Source organism: Pezoporus flaviventris, unplaced genomic scaffold (assembly GCF_033815535.1).
Source record: "Pezoporus flaviventris isolate CSIRO_AGI_PZ_B2104156 unplaced genomic scaffold, CSIRO_AGI_Pfla_v1 ptg000637l, whole genome shotgun sequence".
Classification (NCBI taxonomy): domain Eukaryota; kingdom Metazoa; phylum Chordata; class Aves; order Psittaciformes; family Psittacidae; genus Pezoporus; species Pezoporus flaviventris.
Window position 1 is genome coordinate 22,170 of NW_026893183.1, and position 24,790 is coordinate 46,959.

The 24,790-nt window shown below is 54.8% G+C and overlaps 1 protein-coding gene across 1 annotated transcript in view; it reads right to left on the reverse strand.

The window, feature by feature from the left end:
* The window catches only part of LOC133264128 (protein-glutamine gamma-glutamyltransferase K-like), a gene marked incomplete at its 5' end in the record, with an annotated part of 55,703 nt that overhangs the window by 14,784 nt on the left and 16,129 nt on the right, over positions 1-24,790 (reverse strand). Inside the window, 2 exons of the mRNA XM_061444054.1 lie at positions 457-631; positions 20,399-20,506. Of these exons, the coding sequence (XP_061300038.1) occupies positions 457-631; positions 20,399-20,506 (283 nt within the window). The remainder of the gene's footprint in view (positions 1-456; positions 632-20,398; positions 20,507-24,790) is intronic.

Here is a 24,790-nt window from a genome sequence, read left to right on the forward strand (position 1 = left end):
CCCAGTCCATTCCAGTCCAAACCAGTCCAAACCAACCCAAACCAACCCAAACCAACCCAAACCAGTCCATCCCAGTATAAACCAGTATAAACCAGTATAAACCAGTATAAACCAGTTCAAACCAGTATAAACCAGTATAAACCAGTATAAACCAGTATAAACCAGTCCCGAAACCAACCCAAACCAGTCCCAAAACCAACCCAAACCAACCCAAACCAACCCAAACCAACCCATCCCAGTATAAACCAGTATAAACCAGTATAAACCAGTCCAAACCAGTCCAAACCAGTATAAACCAGTATAAACCAGTACAAACCAGTATAAACCAGTATAACCCAGTATAACCCAGTCCAAACCAGTATAAACCAGTATAACCCAGTATAACCCAGTATAAACCAGTATAAACCAGTATAACCCAGTATAAACCAGTATAAACCAGTACAAACCAGTACATACCAGTGGTGACGACCCCCGCGAACACCCAGCACTGCCCGTAGCGCACGGGCGCCCCGGTGCTGAGGAAACCCCGTAGGATCTGCACCGAGCCCGCCCATGCCGACGGGTTGGTGCCCTGCTCGTAGCGCCCCGTCCAGTTCCCCACCAGCACCCCGTTGTCGTCCAGAGAGTTCACCTATGGGTGCCAGGGGTGCCGCTATGGGTGCTAGTGGGTGCTATAGGGTGCTATTGGGTGCTAGAGAGTGCTATGGGTGATATCGGATGCTATGGGGAGTAATGGATGCTATGGGATGGGAATGAGGGCTATAGGGTGCTAGGGGTGCTATAGGGTGCTATGGGGTGGGAATGGGTGCTATGGGTGCTATTGGGTGCTATAGGGTGCTATGGGTGCTATAGGGTGCTATTGGCTGCTAGAGAGTGCTATGGGTGATATCGGATGCTATGGGGAGTAATGGATGCTATGGGATGGGAATGAGTGCTATAGGGTGCTATGGGTGCTATTGGGTGCTATGGGGTGGGAATGGGTGCTATGGGTGCTATTGGGTGCTATTGGGTGCTATAGGGTGCTATGGGTGCTATAGAGTGCTATGGGTAGTAATGGATGCTATAGGATGCTAATGAGTGCGGGTTGGTGCCCTGCTCGTAGCGCCCCGTCCAGTTCCCCACCAGCACCCCGTTGTCGTCCAGAGAGTTCACCTATGGGTGCCAGGGGTGCCGCTATGGGTGCTAGTGGGTGCTATAGGGTGCTATTGGGTGCTAGAGAGTGCTATGGGTGATATCGGATGCTATGGGGAGTAATGGATGCTATGGGATGGGAATGAGGGCTATAGGGTGCTAGGGGTGCTATTGGGTGCTATGGGGTGGGAATGGGTGCTATGGGTGCTATTGGGTGCTATAGGGTGCTATAGGGTGCTATGGGTGCTATAGAGTGCTATGGGTGATATCGGATGCTATGGGGAGTAATGGATGCTATGGGATGGGAATGAGTGCTATAGGGTGCTATGGGTGCTATTGGGTGCTATGGGGTGGGAATGGGTGCTATGGGTGCTATGGGTGCTATTGGGTGCTATGGGTGCTATAGGGTGCTATGGGGTGCTACAGAGTGCTATGGGTGATATCGGATGCTATGGGGAGTAATGGATGCTATGGGATGGGAATGAGTGCTATAGGGTGCTAGGGGTGCTATTGGGTGCTATGGGGTGGGAATGGGTGCTATGGGTGCTATTGGATGCTATAGGGTGCTAGGGGTGCTATAGGGTGCTAGGGGTGCTATAGAGTGCTATGGGTAGTAATGGATGCTATAGGATGCTAATGAGTGCGGGTTGGTGCCCTGCTCGTAGCGCCCCGTCCAGTTCCCCACCAGCACCCCGTTGTCGTCCAGAGAGTTCACCTATGGGTGCCAGGGGTGCCGCTATGGGTGCTAGTGGGTGCTATAGGGTGCTATTGGGTGCTAGAGAGTGCTATGGGTGATATCGGATGCTATGGGGAGTAATGGATGCTATGGGATGGGAATGAGGGCTATAGGGTGCTAGGGGTGCTATAGGGTGCTATGGGGTGGGAATGGGTGCTATGGGTGCTATTGGGTGCTATAGGGTGCTATGGGTGCTATAGGGTGCTATTGGCTGCTAGAGAGTGCTATGGGTGATATCGGATGCTATGGGGAGTAATGGATGCTATGGGATGGGAATGAGTGCTATAGGGTGCTATGGGTGCTATTGGGTGCTATGGGGTGGGAATGGGTGCTATGGGTGCTATTGGGTGCTATTGGGTGCTATAGGGTGCTATGGGTGCTATAGAGTGCTATGGGTAGTAATGGATGCTATAGGATGCTAATGAGTGCGGGTTGGTGCCCTGCTCGTAGCGCCCCGTCCAGTTCCCCACCAGCACCCCGTTGTCGTCCAGAGAGTTCACCTATGGGTGCCAGGGGTGCCGCTATGGGTGCTAGTGGGTGCTATAGGGTGCTATTGGCTGCTAGAGAGTGCTATGGGTGATATCGGATGCTATGGGGAGTAATGGATGCTATGGGATGGGAATGAGGGCTATAGGGTGCTATGGGTGCTATTGGGTGCTATGGGGTGGGAATGGGTGCTATGGGTGCTATTGGGTGCTATAGGGTGCTATTGGGTGCTATAGAGTGCTATGGCTGATATCGGATGCTATGGGGAGTAATGGATGCTATGGGATGGGAATGACGGCTATAGGGTGCTATGGGTGCTATTGGGTGCTATGGGGTGGGAATGGGTGCTATGGGTGCTATTGGGTGCTATAGGGTGCTATGGGGTGCTATAGGATGCTATGGGTGCTATAGAGTGCTATGGGGAGTAATGGATGCTATAGGATGCTAATGAGTGCGGGTTGGTGCCCTGCTCGTAGCGCCCCGTCCAGTTCCCCACCAGCACCCCGTTGTCGTCCAGAGAGTTCACCTATGGGTGCCAGGGGTGCCGCTATGGGTGCTATTGGGTGCTATTGGGTGCTATTGGGTGCTAGAGAGTGCTATGGCTGATATCGGATGCTATGGGGAGTAATGGATGCTATGGGATGGGAATGAGGGCTATAGGGTGCTATGGGTGCTATTGGGTGGGAATGGGTGCTATGGGTGCTATTGGGTGCTATAGGGTGCTATGGGTGCTAGAGAGTGCTATGGCTGATATCGGATGCTATGGGGAGTAATGGATGCTATGGGATGGGAATGAGGGCTATAGGGTGCTAGGGGTGCTATAGGGTGCTATGGGGTGGGAATGGGTGCTTTGGGTGCTATTGGGTGCTATAGGGTGCTATGGGTGCTATAGGGTGCTATGGGTGCTATAGAGTGCTATGGGTAGTAATGGATGCTATAGGATGCTAATGAGTGCGGGTTGGTGCCCTGCTCGTAGCGCCCCGTCCAGTTCCCCACCAGCACCCCGTTGTCGTCCAGAGAGTTCACCTATGGGTGCCAGGGGTGCCGCTATGGGTGCTAGTGGGTGCTATAGGGTGCTATTGGGTGCTAGAGAGTGCTATGGGTGATATCAGATGCTATGGGGAGTAATGGATGCTATGGGATGGGAATGAGTGCTATAGGGTGCTAGGGGTGCTATAGGGTGCTATGGGGTGGGAATGGGTGCTATGGGTGCTATTGGGTGCTATAGGGTGCTATGGGTGCTATAGGGTGCTATAGGGTGCTATAGGATGCTATGGGTGCTATAGAGTGCTATGGGTAGTAATGGATGCTATAGGATGCTAATGAGTGCTACAGAATGCTAGGGGTGCTATAGGGTGCTATGGGGTGGGAATGGGTGCTATGGGTGCTATTGGGTGCTATAGGGTGCTATGGGTGCTATAGGGTGCTATAGGGTGCTATAGGATGCTATGGGTGCTATAGAGTGCTATGGGTAGTAATGGATGCTATAGGATGCTAATGAGTGCTACAGAATGCTAGGGGTGCTATAGGGTGCTATGGGGTGGGAATGGGTGCTATGGGTGCTATTGGGTGCTATAGGGTGCTATGGGTGCTATTGGGTGCTATAGGGTGCTATGGGTGCTATTGGGTGCTATAGGGTGATATAGGGTGCTATGGGTGCTATAGAGTGCTATGGGTAGTAATGGATGCTATAGGATGCTAATGAGTGCGGGTTGGTGCCCTGCTCGTAGCGCCCCGTCCAGTTCCCCACCAGCACCCCGTTGTCGTCCAGAGAGTTCACCTATGGGTGCCAGGGGTGCCGCTATGGGTGCTATTGGGTGCTATAGGGTGCTATTGGGTGCTAGAGAGTGCTATGGGTGATATCGGATGCTATGGGGAGTAATGGATGCTATGGGGTGGGAATGAGGGCTATAGGGTGCTATGGGTGCTATTGGGTGCTATGGGGTGGGAATGGGTGCTATGGGTGCTATTGGGTGCTATAGGGTGCTATGGGTGCTATTGGGTGCTATAGGGTGATATAGGGTGCTATGGGTGCTATAGAGTGCTATGGGGAGTAATGGATGCTATAGGATGGGAATGAGTGCTATAGGGTGCTATGGGTGCTATAGGGTGCTATGGGGTGGGAATGGGTGCTATGGGTGCTATTGGGTGCTATAGGGTGCTATGGGGTGCTATAGGATGCTATGGGTGCTATAGAGTGCTATGGGTAGTAATGGATGCTATAGGATGCTAATGAGTGCGGGTTGGTGCCCTGCTCGTAGCGCCCCGTCCAGTTCCCCACCAGCACCCCGTTGTCGTCCAGAGAGTTCACCTATGGGTGCCAGGGGTGCCGCTATGGGTGCTAGTGGGTGCTATAGGGTGCTATTGGGTGCTAGAGAGTGCTATGGGTGATATCGGATGCTATGGGGAGTAATGGATGCTATGGGATGGGAATGAGTGCTATAGGGTGCTATGGGTGCTATTGGGTGCTATGGGGTGGGAATGGGTGCTATGGGTGCTATTGGGTGCTATAGGGTGATATAGGGTGCTATGGGTGCTATAGAGTGCTATGGGGAGTAATGGATGCTATAGGATGCTAATGAGTGCGGGTTGGTGCCCTGCTCGTAGCGCCCCGTCCAGTTCCCCACCAGCACCCCGTTGTCGTCCAGAGAGTTCACCTATGGGTGCCAGGGGTGCCGCTATGGGTGCTAGTGGGTGCTATAGGGTGCTATTGGCTGCTAGAGAGTGCTATGGGTGATATCGGATGCTATGGGGAGTAATGGATGCTATGGGATGGGAATGAGGGCTATAGGGTGCTATGGGTGCTATTGGGTGCTACGGGGTGGGAATGGGTGCTATGGGTGCTATTGGGTGCTATAGGGTGCTATGGGGTGCTATAGGGTGCTATGGGTGCTATAGAGTGCTATGGGTAGTAATGGATGCTATAGGATGCTAATGAGTGCGGGTTGGTGCCCTGCTCGTAGCGCCCCGTCCAGTTCCCCACCAGCACCCCGTTGTCGTCCAGAGAGTTCACCTATGGGTGCCAGGGGTGCCGCTATGGGTGCTAGTGGGTGCTATAGGGTGCTATTGGGTGCTAGAGAGTGCTATGGCTGATATCGGATGCTATGGGGAGTAATGGATGCTATGGGATGGGAATGAGGGCTATAGGGTGCTATGGGTGCTATAGGGTGCTATGGGGTGGGAATGGGTGCTATGGGTGCTATTGGGTGCTATAGGGTGCTATGGGTGCTATTGGGTGCTATAGGGTGCTATAGGGTGCTATGGGTGCTATAGAGTGCTATGGGTAGTAATGGATGCTATAGGATGCTAATGAGTGCGGGTTGGTGCCCTGCTCGTAGCGCCCCGTCCAGTTCCCCACCAGCACCCCGTTGTCGTCCAGAGAGTTCACCTATGGGTGCCAGGGGTGCCGCTATGGGTGCTAGTGGGTGCTATAGGGTGCTATTGGGTGCTAGAGAGTGCTATGGCTGATATCGGATGCTATGGGGAGTAATGGATGCTATGGGATGGGAATGAGGGCTATAGGGTGCTATGGGTGCTATAGGGTGCTATGGAATGGGAATGGGTGCTATGGGTGCTATTGGGTGCTATGGGTGCTATAGGGTGCTATGGGTGCTATAGAGTGCTATGGGTAGTAATGGATGCTATAGGATGCTAATGAGTGCGGGTTGGTGCCCTGCTCGTAGCGCCCCGTCCAGTTCCCCACCAGCACCCCGTTGTCGTCCAGAGAGTTCACCTATGGGTGCCAGGGGTGCCGCTATGGGTGCTAGTGGGTGCTATAGGGTGCTATTGGGTGCTAGAGAGTGCTATGGGTGATATCGGATGCTATGGGGAGTAATGGATGCTATGGGATGGGAATGAGGGCTATAGGGTGCTATGGGTGCTATTGGGTGCTATGGGGTGGGAATGGGTGCTATGGGTGCTATTGGGTGCTATTGGGTGCTATTGGGTGCTAGAGAGTGCTATGGCTGATATCGGATGCTATGGGGAGTAATGGATGCTATGGGATGGGAATGAGGGCTATAGGGTGCTATGGGTGCTATAGGGTGCTATGGGGTGGGAATGGGTGCTTTGGGTGCTATTGGGTGCTATAGGGTGCTATGGGGTGCTATTGGGTGCTATGGGTGCTATAGAGTGCTATGGGTAGTAATGGATGCTATAGGATGCTAATGAGTGCGGGTTGGTGCCCTGCTCGTAGCGCCCCGTCCAGTTCCCCACCAGCACCCCGTTGTCGTCCAGAGAGTTCACCTATGGGTGCCAGGGGTGCCGCTATGGGTGCTATGGGTGCTATAGGGTGCTAGTGGGTGCTAGAGAGTGCTATGGGTGATATCGGATGCTATGGGGAGTAATGGATGCTATGGGATGGGAATGAGGGCTATAGGGTGCTATGGGTGCTATTGGGTGCTATGGGGTGGGAATGGGTGCTATGGGTGCTATTGGGTGCTATAGGGTGCTATGGGTGCTATAGAGTGCTATGGGTAGTAATGGATGCTATAGGATGCTAATGAGTGCGGGTTGGTGCCCTGCTCGTAGCGCCCCGTCCAGTTCCCCACCAGCACCCCGTTGTCGTCCAGAGAGTTCACCTATGGGTGCCAGGGGTGCCGCTATGGGTGCTAGTGGGTGCTATAGGGTGCTATGGGGTGCTAGAGAGTGCTATGGGTGATATCGGATGCTATGGGGAGTAATGGATGCTATGGGATGGGAATGAGGGCTATAGGGTGCTATGGGTGCTATTGGGTGCTATGGGGTGGGAATGGGTGCTATGGGTGCTATTGGGTGCTATAGGGTGCTATAGGGTGCTATTGGGTGCTATAGGGTGCTATGGGTGCTATAGAGTGCTATGGGTAGTAATGGATGCTATAGGATGGGAATGAGTGCTATAGGGTGCTATGGGTGCTATAGGGTGCTATGGGGTGGGAATGGGTGCTATGGGTGCTATTGGGTGCTATAGGGTGCTATAGGGTGCTATAGGGTGCTATGGGTGCTATAGAGTGCTATGGGGAGTAATGGATGCTATAGGATGCTAATGAGTGCGGGTTGGTGCCCTGCTCGTAGCGCCCCGTCCAGTTCCCCACCAGCACCCCGTTGTCGTCCAGAGAGTTCACCTATGGGTGCCAGGGGTGCCGCTATGGGTGCTAGTGGGTGCTATAGGGTGCTATGGGTGCTATAGAGTGCTATGGGTGATATTGGATGCTATGGGGAGTAATGGATGCTATGGGATGGGAATGAGGGCTATAGGGTGCTATGGGTGCTATTGGGTGCTATGGGGTGGGAATGGGTGCTATGGGTGCTATTGGGTGCTATAGGGTGCTATGGGTGCCATTGGGTGCTATTGGGTGCTAGAGAGTGCTATGGGTGATATCGGATGCTATGGGGAGTAATGGATGCTATGGGATGGGAATGAGTGCTATAGGGTGCTATGGGTGCTATTGGGTGCTATGGGGTGGGAATGGGTGCTATGGGTGCTATTGGGTGCTATTGGGTGCTATTGGCTGCTAGAGAGTGCTATGGGTGATATCGGATGCTATGGGGAGTAATGGATGCTATGGGATGGGAATGAGTGCTATAGGGTGCTATGGGTGCTATAGGGTGCTATGGGGTGGGAATGGGTGCTATGGGTGCTATTGGGTGCTATAGGGTGCTATTGGGTGCTAGAGAGTGCTATGGGTGATATCGGATGCTATGGGGAGTAATGGATGCTATGGGATGGGAATGAGTGCTATAGGGTGCTATGGGTGCTATAGGGTGCTATGGGGTGGGAATGGGTGCTATGGGTGCTATGGGTGCTATTGGGTGCTATGGGTGCTATAGGGTGCTATGGGGTGCTACAGAGTGCTATGGGTGATATCGGATGCTATGGGGAGTAATGGATGCTATGGGATGGGAATGAGTGCTATAGGGTGCTATGGGTGCTATTGGGTGCTATGGGGTGGGAATGGGTGCTATGGGTGCTATTGGGTGCTATAGGGTGCTATAGGGTGCTATTGGGTGCTATAGGGTGCTATGGGTGCTATAGAGTGCTATGGGTAGTAATGGATGCTATAGGATGGGAATGAGTGCTATAGGGTGCTATGGGTGCTATAGGGTGCTATGGGGTGGGAATGGGTGCTATGGGTGCTATTGGGTGCTATAGGGTGCTATAGGGTGCTATAGGGTGCTATGGGTGCTATAGAGTGCTATGGGGAGTAATGGATGCTATAGGATGCTAATGAGTGCGGGTTGGTGCCCTGCTCGTAGCGCCCCGTCCAGTTCCCCACCAGCACCCCGTTGTCGTCCAGAGAGTTCACCTATGGGTGCCAGGGGTGCCGCTATGGGTGCTAGTGGGTGCTATAGGGTGCTATGGGTGCTATAGAGTGCTATGGGTGATATTGGATGCTATGGGGAGTAATGGATGCTATGGGATGGGAATGAGGGCTATAGGGTGCTATGGGTGCTATTGGGTGCTATGGGGTGGGAATGGGTGCTATGGGTGCTATTGGGTGCTATAGGGTGCTATGGGTGCCATTGGGTGCTATTGGGTGCTAGAGAGTGCTATGGGTGATATCGGATGCTATGGGGAGTAATGGATGCTATGGGATGGGAATGAGTGCTATAGGGTGCTATGGGTGCTATTGGGTGCTATGGGGTGGGAATGGGTGCTATGGGTGCTATTGGGTGCTATTGGGTGCTATTGGCTGCTAGAGAGTGCTATGGGTGATATCGGATGCTATGGGGAGTAATGGATGCTATGGGATGGGAATGAGTGCTATAGGGTGCTATGGGTGCTATAGGGTGCTATGGGGTGGGAATGGGTGCTATGGGTGCTATTGGGTGCTATAGGGTGCTATTGGGTGCTAGAGAGTGCTATGGGTGATATCGGATGCTATGGGGAGTAATGGATGCTATGGGATGGGAATGAGTGCTATAGGGTGCTATGGGTGCTATTGGGTGCTATGGGGTGGGAATGGGTGCTATGGGTGCTATGGGTGCTATTGGGTGCTATGGGTGCTATAGGGTGCTATGGGGTGCTACAGAGTGCTATGGGTGATATCGGATGCTATGGGGAGTAATGGATGCTATGGGATGGGAATGAGTGCTATAGGGTGCTATGGGTGCTATTGGGTGCTATGGGGTGGGAATGGGTGCTATGGGTGCTATTGGGTGCTATAGGGTGCTATTGGCTGCTAGAGAGTGCTATGGCTGATATCGGATGCTATGGGGAGTAATGGATGCTATGGGATGGGAATGAGTGCTATAGGGTGCTATGGGTGCTATTGGGTGCTATGGGGTGGGAATGGGTGCTATGGGTGCTATTGGGTGCTATAGGGTGCTATTGGGTGCTAGAGAGTGCTATGGCTGATATCGGATGCTATGGGGAGTAATGGATGCTATGGGATGGGAATGAGTGCTATAGGGTGCTATGGGTGCTATTGGGTGCTATGGGGTGGGAATGGGTGCTATGGGTGCTATTGGGTGCTATAGGGTGCTATTGGGTGCTAGAGAGTGCTATGGCTGATATCGGATGCTATGGGGAGTAATGGATGCTATGGGATGGGAATGAGTGCTATAGGGTGCTATGGGTGCTATTGGGTGGGAATGGGTGCTATGGGTGCTATTGGGTGCTATAGGGTGCTATGGGTGCTATGGGTGCTATAGAGTGCTATAGGATGCTATGGGTGATATCGGATGCTATGGGGAGTAATGGATGCTATGGGATGGGAATGAGTGCTATAGGGTGCTATGGGTGCTATAGGGTGCTATGGGGTGGGAACTGGTGCTATGGGTGCTATTGGGTGCTATAGGGTGCTATAGGGTGCTATGGGTGCTATAGAGTGCTATGGGGAGTAATGGATGCTATAGGATGCTAATGAGTGCGGGTTGGTGCCCTGCTCGTAGCGCCCCGTCCAGTTCCCCACCAGCACCCCGTTGTCGTCCAGAGAGTTCACCTATGGGTGCCAGGGGTGCCGCTATGGGTGCTATTGGGTGCTATAGGGTGCTATTGGGTGCTAGAGAGTGCTATGGGTGATATCGGATGCTATGGGGAGTAATGGATGCTATGGGATGGGAATGAGGGCTATAGGGTGCTATGGGTGCTATTGGGTGCTATGGGGTGGGAATGGGTGCTATGGGTGCTATTGGGTGCTATAGGGTGCTATGGGTGCTATAGGGTGCTATAGGGTGCTATAGGGTGCTATGGGTGCTATAGAGTGCTATGGGTAGTAATGGATGCTATAGGATGCTAATGAGTGCGGGTTGGTGCCCTGCTCGTAGCGCCCCGTCCAGTTCCCCACCAGCACCCCGTTGTCGTCCAGAGAGTTCACCTATGGGTGCCAGGGGTGCCGCTATGGGTGCTAGTGGGTGCTATAGGGTGCTATGGGTGCTATAGAGTGCTATGGGTGATATTGGATGCTATGGGGAGTAATGGATGCTATGGGATGGGAATGAGGGCTATAGGGTGCTATGGGTGCTATTGGGTGCTATGGGGTGGGAATGGGTGCTATGGGTGCTATTGGGTGCTATAGGGTGCTATGGGTGCCATTGGGTGCTATTGGGTGCTAGAGAGTGCTATGGGTGATATCGGATGCTATGGGGAGTAATGGATGCTATGGGATGGGAATGAGTGCTATAGGGTGCTATGGGTGCTATTGGGTGCTATGGGGTGGGAATGGGTGCTATGGGTGCTATTGGGTGCTATTGGGTGCTATTGGCTGCTAGAGAGTGCTATGGGTGATATCGGATGCTATGGGGAGTAATGGATGCTATGGGATGGGAATGAGTGCTATAGGGTGCTATGGGTGCTATAGGGTGCTATGGGGTGGGAATGGGTGCTATGGGTGCTATTGGGTGCTATAGGGTGCTATTGGGTGCTAGAGAGTGCTATGGGTGATATCGGATGCTATGGGGAGTAATGGATGCTATGGGATGGGAATGAGTGCTATAGGGTGCTATGGGTGCTATTGGGTGCTATGGGGTGGGAATGGGTGCTATGGGTGCTATGGGTGCTATTGGGTGCTATGGGTGCTATAGGGTGCTATGGGGTGCTACAGAGTGCTATGGGTGATATCGGATGCTATGGGGAGTAATGGATGCTATGGGATGGGAATGAGTGCTATAGGGTGCTATGGGTGCTATTGGGTGCTATGGGGTGGGAATGGGTGCTATGGGTGCTATTGGGTGCTATAGGGTGCTATTGGCTGCTAGAGAGTGCTATGGCTGATATCGGATGCTATGGGGAGTAATGGATGCTATGGGATGGGAATGAGGGCTATAGGGTGCTATGGGTGCTATTGGGTGCTATGGGATGGGAATGAGTGCTATAGGGTGCTATGGGTGCTATTGGGTGCTATGGGGTGGGAATGGGTGCTATAGGGTGCTATTGGGTGCTAGAGAGTGCTATGGGCGATATCGGATGCTATGGGGAGTAATGGATGCTATGGGATGGGAATGAGTGCTATAGGGTGCTATGGGTGCTATTGGGTGCTATGGGGTGGGAATGGGTGCTATGGGTGCTATTGGGTGCTATAGGGTGCTATGGGTGCCATTGGGTGCTATTGGGTGCTATAGAGTGCTATGGGTGATATCAGATGCTATGGGGAGTAATGGATGCTATGGGATGGGAATGAGGGCTATAGGGTGCTAGGGGTGCTATTGGGTGCTATGGGGTGGGAATGGGTGCTATGGGTGCTATTGGGTGCTATAGGGTGCTATGGGGTGCTATAGGGTGCTATGGGTGCTATAGAGTGCTATGGGTAGTAATGGATGCTATAGGATGCTAATGAGTGCGGGTTGGTGCCCTGCTCGTAGCGCCCCGTCCAGTTCCCCACCAGCACCCCGTTGTCGTCCAGAGAGTTCACCTATGGGTGCCAGGGGTGCCGCTATGGGTGCTATTGGGTGCTATAGGGTGCTATTGGCTGCTAGAGAGTGCTATGGCTGATATCGGATGCTATGGGGAGTAATGGATGCTATGGGATGGGAATGAGGGCTATAGGGTGCTATGGGTGCTATAGGGTGCTATGGGGTGGGAATGGGTGCTATGGGTGCTATTGGGTGCTATAGGGTGCTATGGGTGCTATAGGGTGCTATTGGGTGCTAGAGAGTGCTATGGGTGATATCGGATGCTATGGGGAGTAATGGATGCTATGGGATGGGAATGAGTGCTATAGGGTGCTATGGGTGCTATTGGGTGCTATAGGATGGTAATGGGTGCTATGGGTGCTATGGGTGCTATAGGGTGCTATGGGTGCTATAGGGTGCTATGGGGTGCTATAGAGTGCTCTGGGTAGTAATGGATGCTATAGGATGCTAATGAGTGCGGGTTGGTGCCCTGCTCGTAGCGCCCCGTCCAGTTCCCCACCAGCACCCCGTTGTCGTCCAGAGAGTTCACCTATGGGTGCCAGGGGTGCCGCTATGGGTGCTAGTGGGTGCTATAGGGTGCTATTGGGTGCTAGAGAGTGCTATGGGTGATATCGGATGCTATGGGGAGTAATGGATGCTATGGGATGGGAATGAGGGCTATAGGGTGCTATGGGTGCTATAGGGTGCTATGGGGTGGGAATGGGTGCTATGGGTGCTATTGGGTGCTATAGGGTGCTATGGGTGCTATAGGGTGCTATTGGGTGCTAGAGAGTGCTATGGGTGATATCGGATGCTATGGGGAGTAATGGATGCTATGGGATGGGAATGAGGGCTATAGGGTGCTAGGGGTGCTATAGGGTGCTATGGGGTGGGAATGGGTGCTATGGGTGCTATTGGGTGCTATAGGGTGCTATGGGTGCTATAGGGTGCTATTGGCTGCTAGAGAGTGCTATGGGTGATATCGGATGCTATGGGGAGTAATGGATGCTATGGGATGGGAATGAGTGCTATAGGGTGCTATGGGTGCTATTGGGTGCTATGGGGTGGGAATGGGTGCTATGGGTGCTATTGGGTGCTATTGGGTGCTATAGGGTGCTATGGGTGCTATAGAGTGCTATGGGTAGTAATGGATGCTATAGGATGCTAATGAGTGCGGGTTGGTGCCCTGCTCGTAGCGCCCCGTCCAGTTCCCCACCAGCACCCCGTTGTCGTCCAGAGAGTTCACCTATGGGTGCCAGGGGTGCCGCTATGGGTGCTAGTGGGTGCTATAGGGTGCTATTGGGTGCTAGAGAGTGCTATGGCTGATATCGGATGCTATGGGGAGTAATGGATGCTATGGGATGGGAATGAGGGCTATAGGGTGCTAGGGGTGCTATTGGGTGCTATGGGGTGGGAATGGGTGCTATGGGTGCTATAGGGTGCTATGGGTGCTATTGGGTGCTATGGGTGCTATAGAGTGCTATGCGTAGTAATGGATGCTATAGGATGCTAATGAGTGCGGGTTGGTGCCCTGCTCGTAGCGCCCCGTCCAGTTCCCCACCAGCACCCCGTTGTCGTCCAGAGAGTTCACCTATGGGTGCCAGGGGTGCCGCTATGGGTGCTAGTGGGTGCTATAGGGTGCTATTGGGTGCTAGAGAGTGCTATGGCTGATATCGGATGCTATGGGGAGTAATGGATGCTATGGGATGGGAATGAGGGCTATAGGGTGCTATGGGTGCTATAGGGTGCTATGGGGTGGGAATGGGTGCTATGGGTGCTATTGGGTGCTATAGGGTGCTATGGGTGCTATAGAGTGCTATGGGGAGTAATGGATGCTATAGGATGGGAATGAGGGCTATAGGGTGCTATGGGTGCTATAGGGTGCTATGGGGTGGGAATGGGTGCTATGGGTGCTATTGGGTGCTATAGGGTGCTATGGGTGCTATAGAGTGCTATGGGTAGTAATGGATGCTATAGGATGCTAATGAGTGCGGGTTGGTGCCCTGCTCATAGCGCCCCGTCCAGTTCCCCACCAGCACCCCGTTGTCGTCCAGAGAGTTCACCTATGGGTGCCAGGGGTGCCGCTATGGGTGCTAGTGGGTGCTATAGGGTGCTATTGGGTGCTAGAGAGTGCTATGGGTGATATCGGATGCTATGGGGAGTAATGGATGCTATGGGATGGGAATGAGTGCTATAGGGTGCTATGGGTGCTATTGGGTGCTATGGGGTGGGAATGGGTGCTATGGGTGCTATTGGGTGCTATAGGGTGCTATGGGTGCTATTGGGTGCTATAGGGTGATATAGGGTGCTATGGGTGCTATAGAGTGCTATGGGGAGTAATGGATGCTATAGGATGGGAATGAGTGCTATAGGGTGCTATGGGTGCTATAGGGTGCTATGGGGTGGGAATGGGTGCTATGGGTGCTATTGGGTGCTATAGGGTGATATAGGGTGCTATGGGTGCTATAGAGTGCTATGGGTAGTAATGGATGCTATAGGATGCTAATGAGTGCGGGTTGGTGCCCTGCTCGTAGCGCCCCGTCCAGTTCCCCACCAGCACCCCGTTGTCGTCCAGAGAGTTCACCTATGGGTGCCAGGGGTGCCGCTATGGGTGCTAGTGGGTGCTATAGGGTGCTATTGTCTGCTAGAGAGTGCTATGGGTGATATCGGATGCTATGGGGAGTAATGGATGCTATGGGATGGGAATGAGGGCTATAGGGTGCTATGGGTGCTATTGGGTGCTATGGGGTGGGAATGGGTGCTATGGGTGCTATTGGGTGCTATAGGGTGCTATGGGTGCTATAGAGTGCTATGGGTAGTAATGGATGCTATAGGATGCTAATGAGTGCGGGTTGGTGCCCTGCTCGTAGCGCCCCGTCCAGTTCCCCACCAGCACCCCGTTGTCGTCCAGAGAGTTCACCTATGGGTGCCAGGGGTGCCGCTATGGGTGCTAGTGGGTGCTATAGGGTGCTATTGGGTGCTAGAGAGTGCTATGGCTGATATCGGATGCTATGGGGAGTAATGGATGCTATGGGATGGGAATGAGTGCTATAGGGTGCTATGGGTGCTATTGGGTGCTATGGGGTGGGAATGGGTGCTATGGGTGCTATTGGGTGCTATAGGGTGCTATAGGGTGCTATGGGTGCTATAGAGTGCTATGGGTGATATCGGATGCTATGGGGAGTAATGGATGCTATGGGATGGGAATGAGTGCTATAGGGTGCTATGGGTGCTATTGGGTGCTATGGGGTGGGAATGGGTGCTATGGGTGCTATGGGTGCTATTGGGTGCTATGGGTGCTATAGGGTGCTATGGGGTGCTACAGAGTGCTATGGGTGATATCGGATGCTATGGGGAGTAATGGATGCTATGGGATGGGAATGAGTGCTATAGGGTGCTATGGGTGCTATAGAGTGCTATGGGGTGGGAATGGGTGCTATGGGTGCTATTGGGTGCTATGGGTGCTATAGGGTGCTATGGGGTGCTATAGGGTGCTATGGGTGCTATAGAGTGCTATGGGTAGTAATGGATGCTATAGGATGCTAATGAGTGCGGGTTGGTGCCCTGCTCGTAGCGCCCCGTCCAGTTCCCCACCAGCACCCCGTTGTCGTCCAGAGAGTTCACCTATGGGTGCCAGGGGTGCCGCTATGGGTGCTAGTGGGTGCTATAGGGTGCTATTGGGTGCTAGAGAGTGCTATGGCTGATATCGGATGCTATGGGGAGTAATGGATGCTATGGGATGGGAATGAGTGCTATAGGGTGCTATGGGTGCTATTGGGTGCTATGGGGTGGGAATGGGTGCTATGGGTGCTATTGGGTGCTATAGGGTGCTATAGGGTGCTATGGGTGCTATAGAGTGCTATGGGTGATATCGGATGCTATGGGGAGTAATGGATGCTATGGGATGGGAATGAGTGCTATAGGGTGCTATGGGTGCTATTGGGTGCTATGGGGTGGGAATGGGTGCTATGGGTGCTATGGGTGCTATTGGGTGCTATGGGTGCTATAGGGTGCTATGGGGTGCTACAGAGTGCTATGGGTGATATCGGATGCTATGGGGAGTAATGGATGCTATGGGATGGGAATGAGTGCTATAGGGTGCTATGGGTGCTATAGAGTGCTATGGGGTGGGAATGGGTGCTATGGGTGCTATTGGGTGCTATGGGTGCTATAGGGTGCTATGGGGTGCTATAGGGTGCTATGGGTGCTATAGAGTGCTATGGGTAGTAATGGATGCTATAGGATGCTAATGAGTGCGGGTTGGTGCCCTGCTCGTAGCGCCCCGTCCAGTTCCCCACCAGCACCCCGTTGTCGTCCAGAGAGTTCACCTATGGGTGCCAGGGGTGCCGCTATGGGTGCTATTGGGTGCTATAGGGTGCTATGGGTGCTATAGAGTGCTATGGCTGATATCAGATGCTATGGGGAGTAATGGATGCTATGGGATGGGAATGAGTGCTATAGGGTGCTATGGGTGCTATTGGGTGCTATGGGGTGGGAATGGGTGCTATGGGTGCTATTGGGTGCTATAGGTTGCTATGGGTGCTACAGACTGCTATGGGTGCTATAGAGTGCTATGGGTGCTATAGAGTGCTATGGGTAGTAATGGATGCTATAGGATGCTAATGAGTGCGGGTTGGTGCCCTGCTCGTAGCGCCCCGTCCAGTTCCCCACCAGCACCCCGTTGTCGTCCAGAGAGTTCATCTATGGGTGCCAGGGGTGCCGCTATGGGTGCTAGTGGGTGCTATAGGGTGCTATGGGTGCTAGAGAGTGCTATGGGTGATATCGGATGCTATGGGGAGTAATGGATGCTATGGGATGAGAATGAGGGCTATAGGGTGCTATGGGTGCTATTGGGTGCTATGGGGTGGGAATGGGTGCTATGGGTGCTATTGGGTGCTATTGGGTGCTATGGGTGCTATAGGGTGCTATAGGGTGCTATAGGATGCTATGGGTGCTATAGAGTGCTATGGGTAGTAATGGATGCTATAGGATGCTAATGAGTGCGGGTTGGTGCCCTGCTCGTAGCGCCCCGTCCAGTTCCCCACCAGCACCCCGTTGTCGTCCAGAGAGTTCACCTATGGGTGCCAGGGGTGCCGCTATGGGTGCTAGTGGGTGCTATAGGGTGCTATTGGGTGCTAGAGAGTGCTATGGGTGATATCGGATGCTATGGGGAGTAATGGATGCTATGGGATGGGAATGAGGGCTATAGGGTGCTATGGGTGCTATAGGGTGCTATGGGGTGGGAATGGGTGCTATGGGTGCTAGTGGGTGCTATAGGGTGCTATGGGTGCTATAGGGTGCTATGGGGTGCTATAGGGTGCTATTGGGTGCTATAGAGTGCTATGGGTGATATCGGATGCTATGGGGAGTAATGGATGCTATGGGATGAGAATGGGTGCTATAGGGTGCTATGGGTGCTATTGGGTGCTATGGGGTGGGAATGGGTGCTATGGGTGCTATTGGGTGCTATAGGGTGCTATTGGGTGCTAGAGAGTGCTATGGGTGATATCGGATGCTATGGGGAGTAATGGATGCTATGGGATGGGAATGAGGGCTATAGGGTGCTATGGGTGCTATTGGGTGCTATGGGGTGGGAATGGGTGCTATGGGTGCTATTGGGTGCTATAGGGTGCTATGGGTGCCATTAGGTGCTATTGGGTGCTAGAGAGTGCTATGGCTGATATCGGATGCTATGGGGAGTAATGGATGCTATGGGATGGGAATGAGTGCTATAGGGTGCTATGGGTGCTATTGTGTGCTATGGGGTGGGAATGGGTGCTATGGGTGCTATTGGGTGCTATGGGTGCTATAGGGTGCTATAGGGTGCTATAGGGTGCTATGGGTGCTATAGAGTGCTATGGGTAGTAATGGATGCTATAGGATGATAATGAGTGCTGTAGAATGCAAGGGGTGCTATAGGGTGCTATGGGGTGGTAATGGGTGCTATGGGTGCTATAGGGTGCTATGGGGTGGGAATGGGTGCTATAGGGTGCTATGGGGCGCTATGGGTGCTATAGGGTGTTATGGGGTGCTATGGGGTGGCAATGGGTGCTATAGACTGCTATGGGTGCTGTAAGGTGCTATAGGGTGGTAATGGGTGCTATGGGGTGGGAATGGGTGCTACAGACTGCTATGGGTGCTATGGGTGCTGTGGGGCGGTAATGGGTGCTATAGGGTGGGAAAGGGGCCAATGGGTGCTAATGGGGCCAATGGGGACCAATGGGTGCTATAGGGTGCTAATGGGTGACAATGGGTGCTAATGGGGCCAATGGGGGATAATGGGGGACAATGGGTGCCCAACCCCATGGAGACCCCATCCCGCCCCATAGGACCCCATCCCGCCCCATAGAAACCCATGCAGCCCCATAGAAACCCATGCAGCCCCATAGGACCCCATCCAGCCCCATAGGACCCCATCCAGCCCCATAGGAACCCATCCCGCCCCATAGGACCCCATCCAGCCCCATAGGCCCACCCCATAGGACCCCATCCTGCCCCATAGGACCCCATTCAGCCCCATAGGATCCCATCATTAAGACCCCATCCTGCCCCATAGGAACCCATCCAGCCCCATAGGACCCCATTCCACCCCATAGGAGCCCACCCTGCCCCATAGGACCCACTGCAGCCCCATAGGAGCCCACCCCGCCCCATAGCCTCGCCCATTAGGGACCCATCCAGCCCCATAGGAACCCATCATTAAGACCCCATCCTGCCCCATAGGAACCCATGCAGCCCCATAGGACCCAATCCAGCCCCATAGGATCCCATCATTAAGACCCCATCCTGCCCCATAGGAACCCATCCAGCCCCATAGGAACCCATTGCAGCCCCATAGGACCCCATCCCGCCCCATAGGAACCCATCATTAAGACCCCATCCTGCCCCATAGGAACCCATCCAGCCCCATAGCAACCCATCCAGCCCCATAGGAACCCATCATTAAGACCCCACCCTGCCCCATAGGAGCCCACCCCGCCCCATAGGAACCCATTCCACCCCATAGGAGCCCACCCTGCCCCATAGGACCCACTGCAGCCCCATAGGACCCACTGCAGCCCCATAGGAGCCCATCCAGCCCCATAGGAGCCCATCCAGCCCCATAGGACCCAATCCAGCCCCATAGGATCCCATCATTAAGACCCCGTCCTGCCCCATAGGAACCCATCCAGCCCCATAGGACCCAATCCAGCCCCATAGGATCCCATCATTAAGACCCCGTCCTGCCCCATAGGACCCCATCCAGCCCCATAGGAGCCCATCCAGCCCCATAGGAACCCATCATTAAGACCCCATTCTGCTTCATAGGACCCCATCCCACCCCATAGGACCCCATCCCACCCCATAGGACCCCATCCTGCCCCATAGGACCCCATCCCGCCCCATAGGACCCACTGCAGCCCCATAGGACCCACTGCAGCCCCATAGGAGCCCATCCAGCCCCATAGGACCCCATCCCGCTCCATAGGAACCCATCATTAAGACCCCATCCAGCCCCATAGGACCCCATCCAGCCCCATAGGAACCCATCATTAAGACCCCACCCTGCCCCATAGGACCCCATCCCACCCCATAGGAGCCCACCCCGCCCCATATGAACCCATCCCACCCCATAGGACCCACTGCAGCCCCATAGGAGCCCACCCTGCCCCATAGGACCCAATCCAGCCCCATAGGATCCCATCATTAAGACCCCATCCCGCCCCATAGGACCCATTGCAGCCCCATAGGAGCCCATCGACCCCATCCTGCCCCATAGGACCCCATGCAGCCCCACAGGAGCCCACCCTGCCCCATAGGACCCATTGCAGCCCCATAGGAACCCATTATTAAGACCCCATCCTGCCCCATAGGAACCCATCCAGCCCCATAGGACCCCATCCAGCCCCATAGGAACCCATCCAGCCCCATAGGACCCAATCCAGCCCCATAGGAACCCATCATTAAGACCCCATCCTGCCCCATAGGAGCCCACCCTGCCCCATAGGAACCCATCCAGCCCCATAGGAGCCCATCCTGCCCCATAGGACCCCATCCCGCCCCATAGGAACCCATCATTAAGACCCAATCCCGCCCCATAGGACCCCATGCAGCCCCATAGGAGCCCACCCTGCCCCATAGGCCCGCCCCATAGGGACCCATCCCGCCCCATAGGAGCCCTCCCTGCCCCATAGGGACCCATCCAGCCCCATAGGACCCCACCCCGCCCCATAGCCCCGCCCCATAGGGACCCACCATGGCCGACACCACCCTGGCCACCATCACTGGGTCCCCCCGGGCGCTGTGGGGCATCCCTCGGCGGTCCAGGATGAAGAGGCAGGCGTCGAGCACCCCCTGATCGAACTGGGGCAGAGACACGGCAATGGGGCGGACCCATAGCAATGGGGCGGACCCATAGCAATGGGGCAGAGACACGGCAATGGGGCAGACCCATAGCAATGGGGCGGACCCATAGCAATGGGGCAGAGACACGGCAATGGGGCGGACCCATAGCAATGGGGCGGACCCATAGCAATGGGGCAGAGACACGGCAATGGGGCAGACCCATAGCAATGGGGCGGACCCATAGCAATGGGGCAGAGACACGGCAATGGGGCAGACCCATAGCAATGGGGCGGACCCATAGCAATGGGGCAGAGACACGGCAATGGGGCGGACCCATAGCAATGGGGCGGACCCATAGCAATGGGGCAGAGACACGGCAATGGGGCAGACCCATAGCAATGGGGCGGACCCATAGCAATGGGGTGGACCCATAGCAATGGGGTGGACCCATAGCAATGGGGCAGAGACACGGCAATGGGGCGGACCCATAGCAATGGGGTGGACCCATAGCAATGGGGTGGACCCATAGCAATGGGGCAGAGACACGGCAATGGGGCAGACCCATAGCAATGGGGTGGACCCATAGCAATGGGGTGGAGCCATAGCAATGGGGTGGACCCATAGCAATGGGGTGGACCCATAGCAATGGGGCAGAGACACAGCAATGGGGTGGACCCATAGCAATGGGGTGGACCCATAGCAATGGGGAAGAGACACGGCAATGGGGCAGACCCATAGCAATGGGGTGGACCCATAGCAATGGGGCAGAGACACGGCAATGGGGCGGACCCATAGCAATGGGGTGGACCCATAGCAATGGGGCAGAGACACGGCAATGGGGCGGACCCATAGCAATGGGGTGGACCCATAGCAATGGGGCAGAGACACGGCAATGGGGCGGACCCATAGCAATGGGGTGGACCCATAGCAATGGGGCAGAGACACGGCAATGGGGCGGACCCATAGCAATGGGGCAGAGACACGGCAATGGGGCGGACCCATAGCAATGGGGTGGACCCATAGCAATGGGGCAGAGACACGGCAATGGGGCAGACCCATAGCAATGGGGCGGACCCATAGCAATGGGGCAGAGACACGGCAATGGGGCAGACCCATAGCAATGGGGCAGAGACACGGCAATGGGGCGGACCCATAGCAATGGGGTGGACCCATAGCAATGGGGTGGACCCATAGCAATGGGGCAGAGACACGGCAATGGGGCGGACCCATAGCAATGGGGTGGACCCATAGCAATGGGGCAGAGACACGGCAATGGGGCGGACCCATAGCAATGGGGTGGACCCATAGCAATGGGGCAGAGACACGGCAATGGGGTGGACCCATAGCAATGGGGTGGACCCATAGCAATGGGGCGGACCCATAGCAATGGGGTGGACCCATAGCAATGGGGTGGACCCACAGCAATGGGGCAGAGACACAGCAATGGGGTGGACCCATAGCAATGGGGTGGACCCATAGCAATGGGGCGGACCCATAGCAATGGGGTGGACCCATAGCAATGGGGCGGACCCATAGCAATGGGGTGGACCCATAGCAATGGGGCAGAGACACGGCAATGGGGCAGACCCATAGCAATGGGGCAGAGACACAGCAATGGGGTGGACCCATAGCAATGGGGTGGACCCATAGCAATGGGGCAGAGACACGGCAATGGGGCAGACCCATAGCAATGGGGCAGAGACACGGCAATGGGGCGGACCCATAGCAATGGGGCAGAGACACAGCAATGGGGTGGACCCATAGCAATGGGGCGGACCCCTAGCAATGGGGCAGAGACACGGCAATGGGGCGGACCCATAGCAATGGGGCAGAGACACGGCAATGGGGCAGACCCATAGCAATGGGGCAGAGACACAGCAATGGGGCGGACCCATAGCAATGGGGCAGAGACACGGCAATGGGACGGACCCATAGCAATGGGGCAGAGACAGCAATGGGACGGACCCATAGCAATGGGGCAGAGACATGGCAATGGGGCAGACCCATAGCAATGGGGTGGACCCATAGCAATGGGGCAGAGACACGGCAATGGGGCGGACCCATAGCAATGGGGTGGACCCATAGCAATGGGGCAGAGACACGGCAATGGGGCAGACCCATAGCAATGGGGCAGAGACACGGCAATGGGGCGGACCCATAGCAATGGGGCAGAGACACGGCAATGGGGCGGACCCATAGCAATGGGGCAGAGACACAGCAATGGGGTGGACCCATAGCAATGGGGCGGACCCCTAGCAATGGGGCAGAGACACGGCAATGGGGCGGACCCATAGCAATGGGGCAGAGACACAGCAATGGGGTGGACCCATAGCAATGGGGCAGACCCATAGCAATGGGGCGGACCCATAGCAATGGGGTGGACCCATAGCAATGGGGCAGAGACACAGCAATGGGGTGGACCCATAGCAATGGGGCGGACCCATAGCAATGGGGCAGAGACACGGCAATGGGGCGGACCCATAGCAATGGGGCAGAGACACAGCAATGGGGCGGACCCATAGCAATGGGGCAGAGACACAGCAATGGGGCGGACCCATAGCAATGGGGCGGACCCACAGCAATGGGGCAGACCCACAGCAATGGGGCAGAGACACAGCAATGGGGCAACCCCATGGCCATGGGGCAGCCCCATAGCAATTGGGCAGCCCCATAGTAATGGGGTCGGACCCACAGCAATGGGGCAGCCCCACATCAATGGGGCAGCGCCATAGCAAAGCAGTCAGACCCATGTCAATGGGGTCAGACCCACATCAATGGCGTAGACCCACATCAATGGGGCCAGACCCAAATCAATGGGGCAGACCCACATCAATGGCGTAGACCCACATCAATGGGGCTGACAGACATCAATGGGGCCAGACCCACATCAATTGGATCAGACCCACATCAATGGGATCAGACTCACATCAATGGGGCCAGACCCACATCAATGGGGATCAGACCCACATCAATGGGATCAGACCCACATCAATGGGATCAGACCCACATCAATGGGGCAGACCCACAACAATGGGGCAGACCCACATCAATGGGATCAGACCCACATCAATGGGATCAGACCCACATCAATGGGGCAGACCCACAACAATGGGGCAGACCCACATCAATGGGATCAGACCCACATCAATGGGGTAGACCCACATCAATGGGATCAGACCCACATCAATGGGGCAGACCCACATCAATGGGATCAGACCCACATCAATGGGGCAGACCCACATCAATGGGATCAGACTCACATCAATGGGGCCGGACCCACATCAATGGGATCAGACCCACATCAATGGGGCGGACCCACATCAATGGGGCAGACCCACATCAATGGGATCAGACCCACATCAATGGGATCAGACTCACATCAATGGGGCAGACCCACATCAATGGGATCAGACCCACATCAATGGGATCAGACCCACAACAATGGGATCAGACCCACATCAATGGGATCAGACCCACATCAATGGGGATCAGACCCACATCAATGGGATCAGACCCACATCAATGGGATCAGACCCACATCAATGGGGCTGACAGACATCAATGGGGCCAGACCCACAACAATGGGGCAGACCCACATCAATGGGATCAGACCCACATCAATGGGATCAGACTCACATCAATGGGATCAGACCCACATCAATGGGGTAGACCCACATCAATGGGATCAGACCCACATCAATGGGGCAGACCCACATCAATGGGATCAGACCCACATCAATGGGGCAGACCCACATCAATGGGATCAGACTCACATCAATGGGGCCGGACCCACATCAATGGGATCAGACTCACATCAATGGGGCCAGACCCAAATCAATGGGGCAGACCCACATCAATGGGGCCGGACCCACATCAATGGGGCCAGACCCACAACAATGGGATCGGACCCACATCAATGGGATCAGACCCACATCAATGGGATCAGACCCACATCATTGGGATCAGACCCACATCAATGGGATCAGACCCACATCAATGGGATCAGACCCACATCATTGGGATCAGACCCACAACAATGGGGCAGACCCACATCAATGGGGCAGACCCACATCAATGGGATCAGACCCACATCAATGGGATCAGACTCACATCAATGGGGCCGGACCCAAATCAATGGGATCAGACCCACATCAATGGGATCAGATCCGCATCAATGGGGCAGACCCACATCAATGGGGTAGACCCACATCAATGGGCCTGATAGACATCAATGGGATCAGACCCACATCAATGGGGCCAGACCCAAATCAATGGGATCAGACCCACATCAATGGGGCAGAC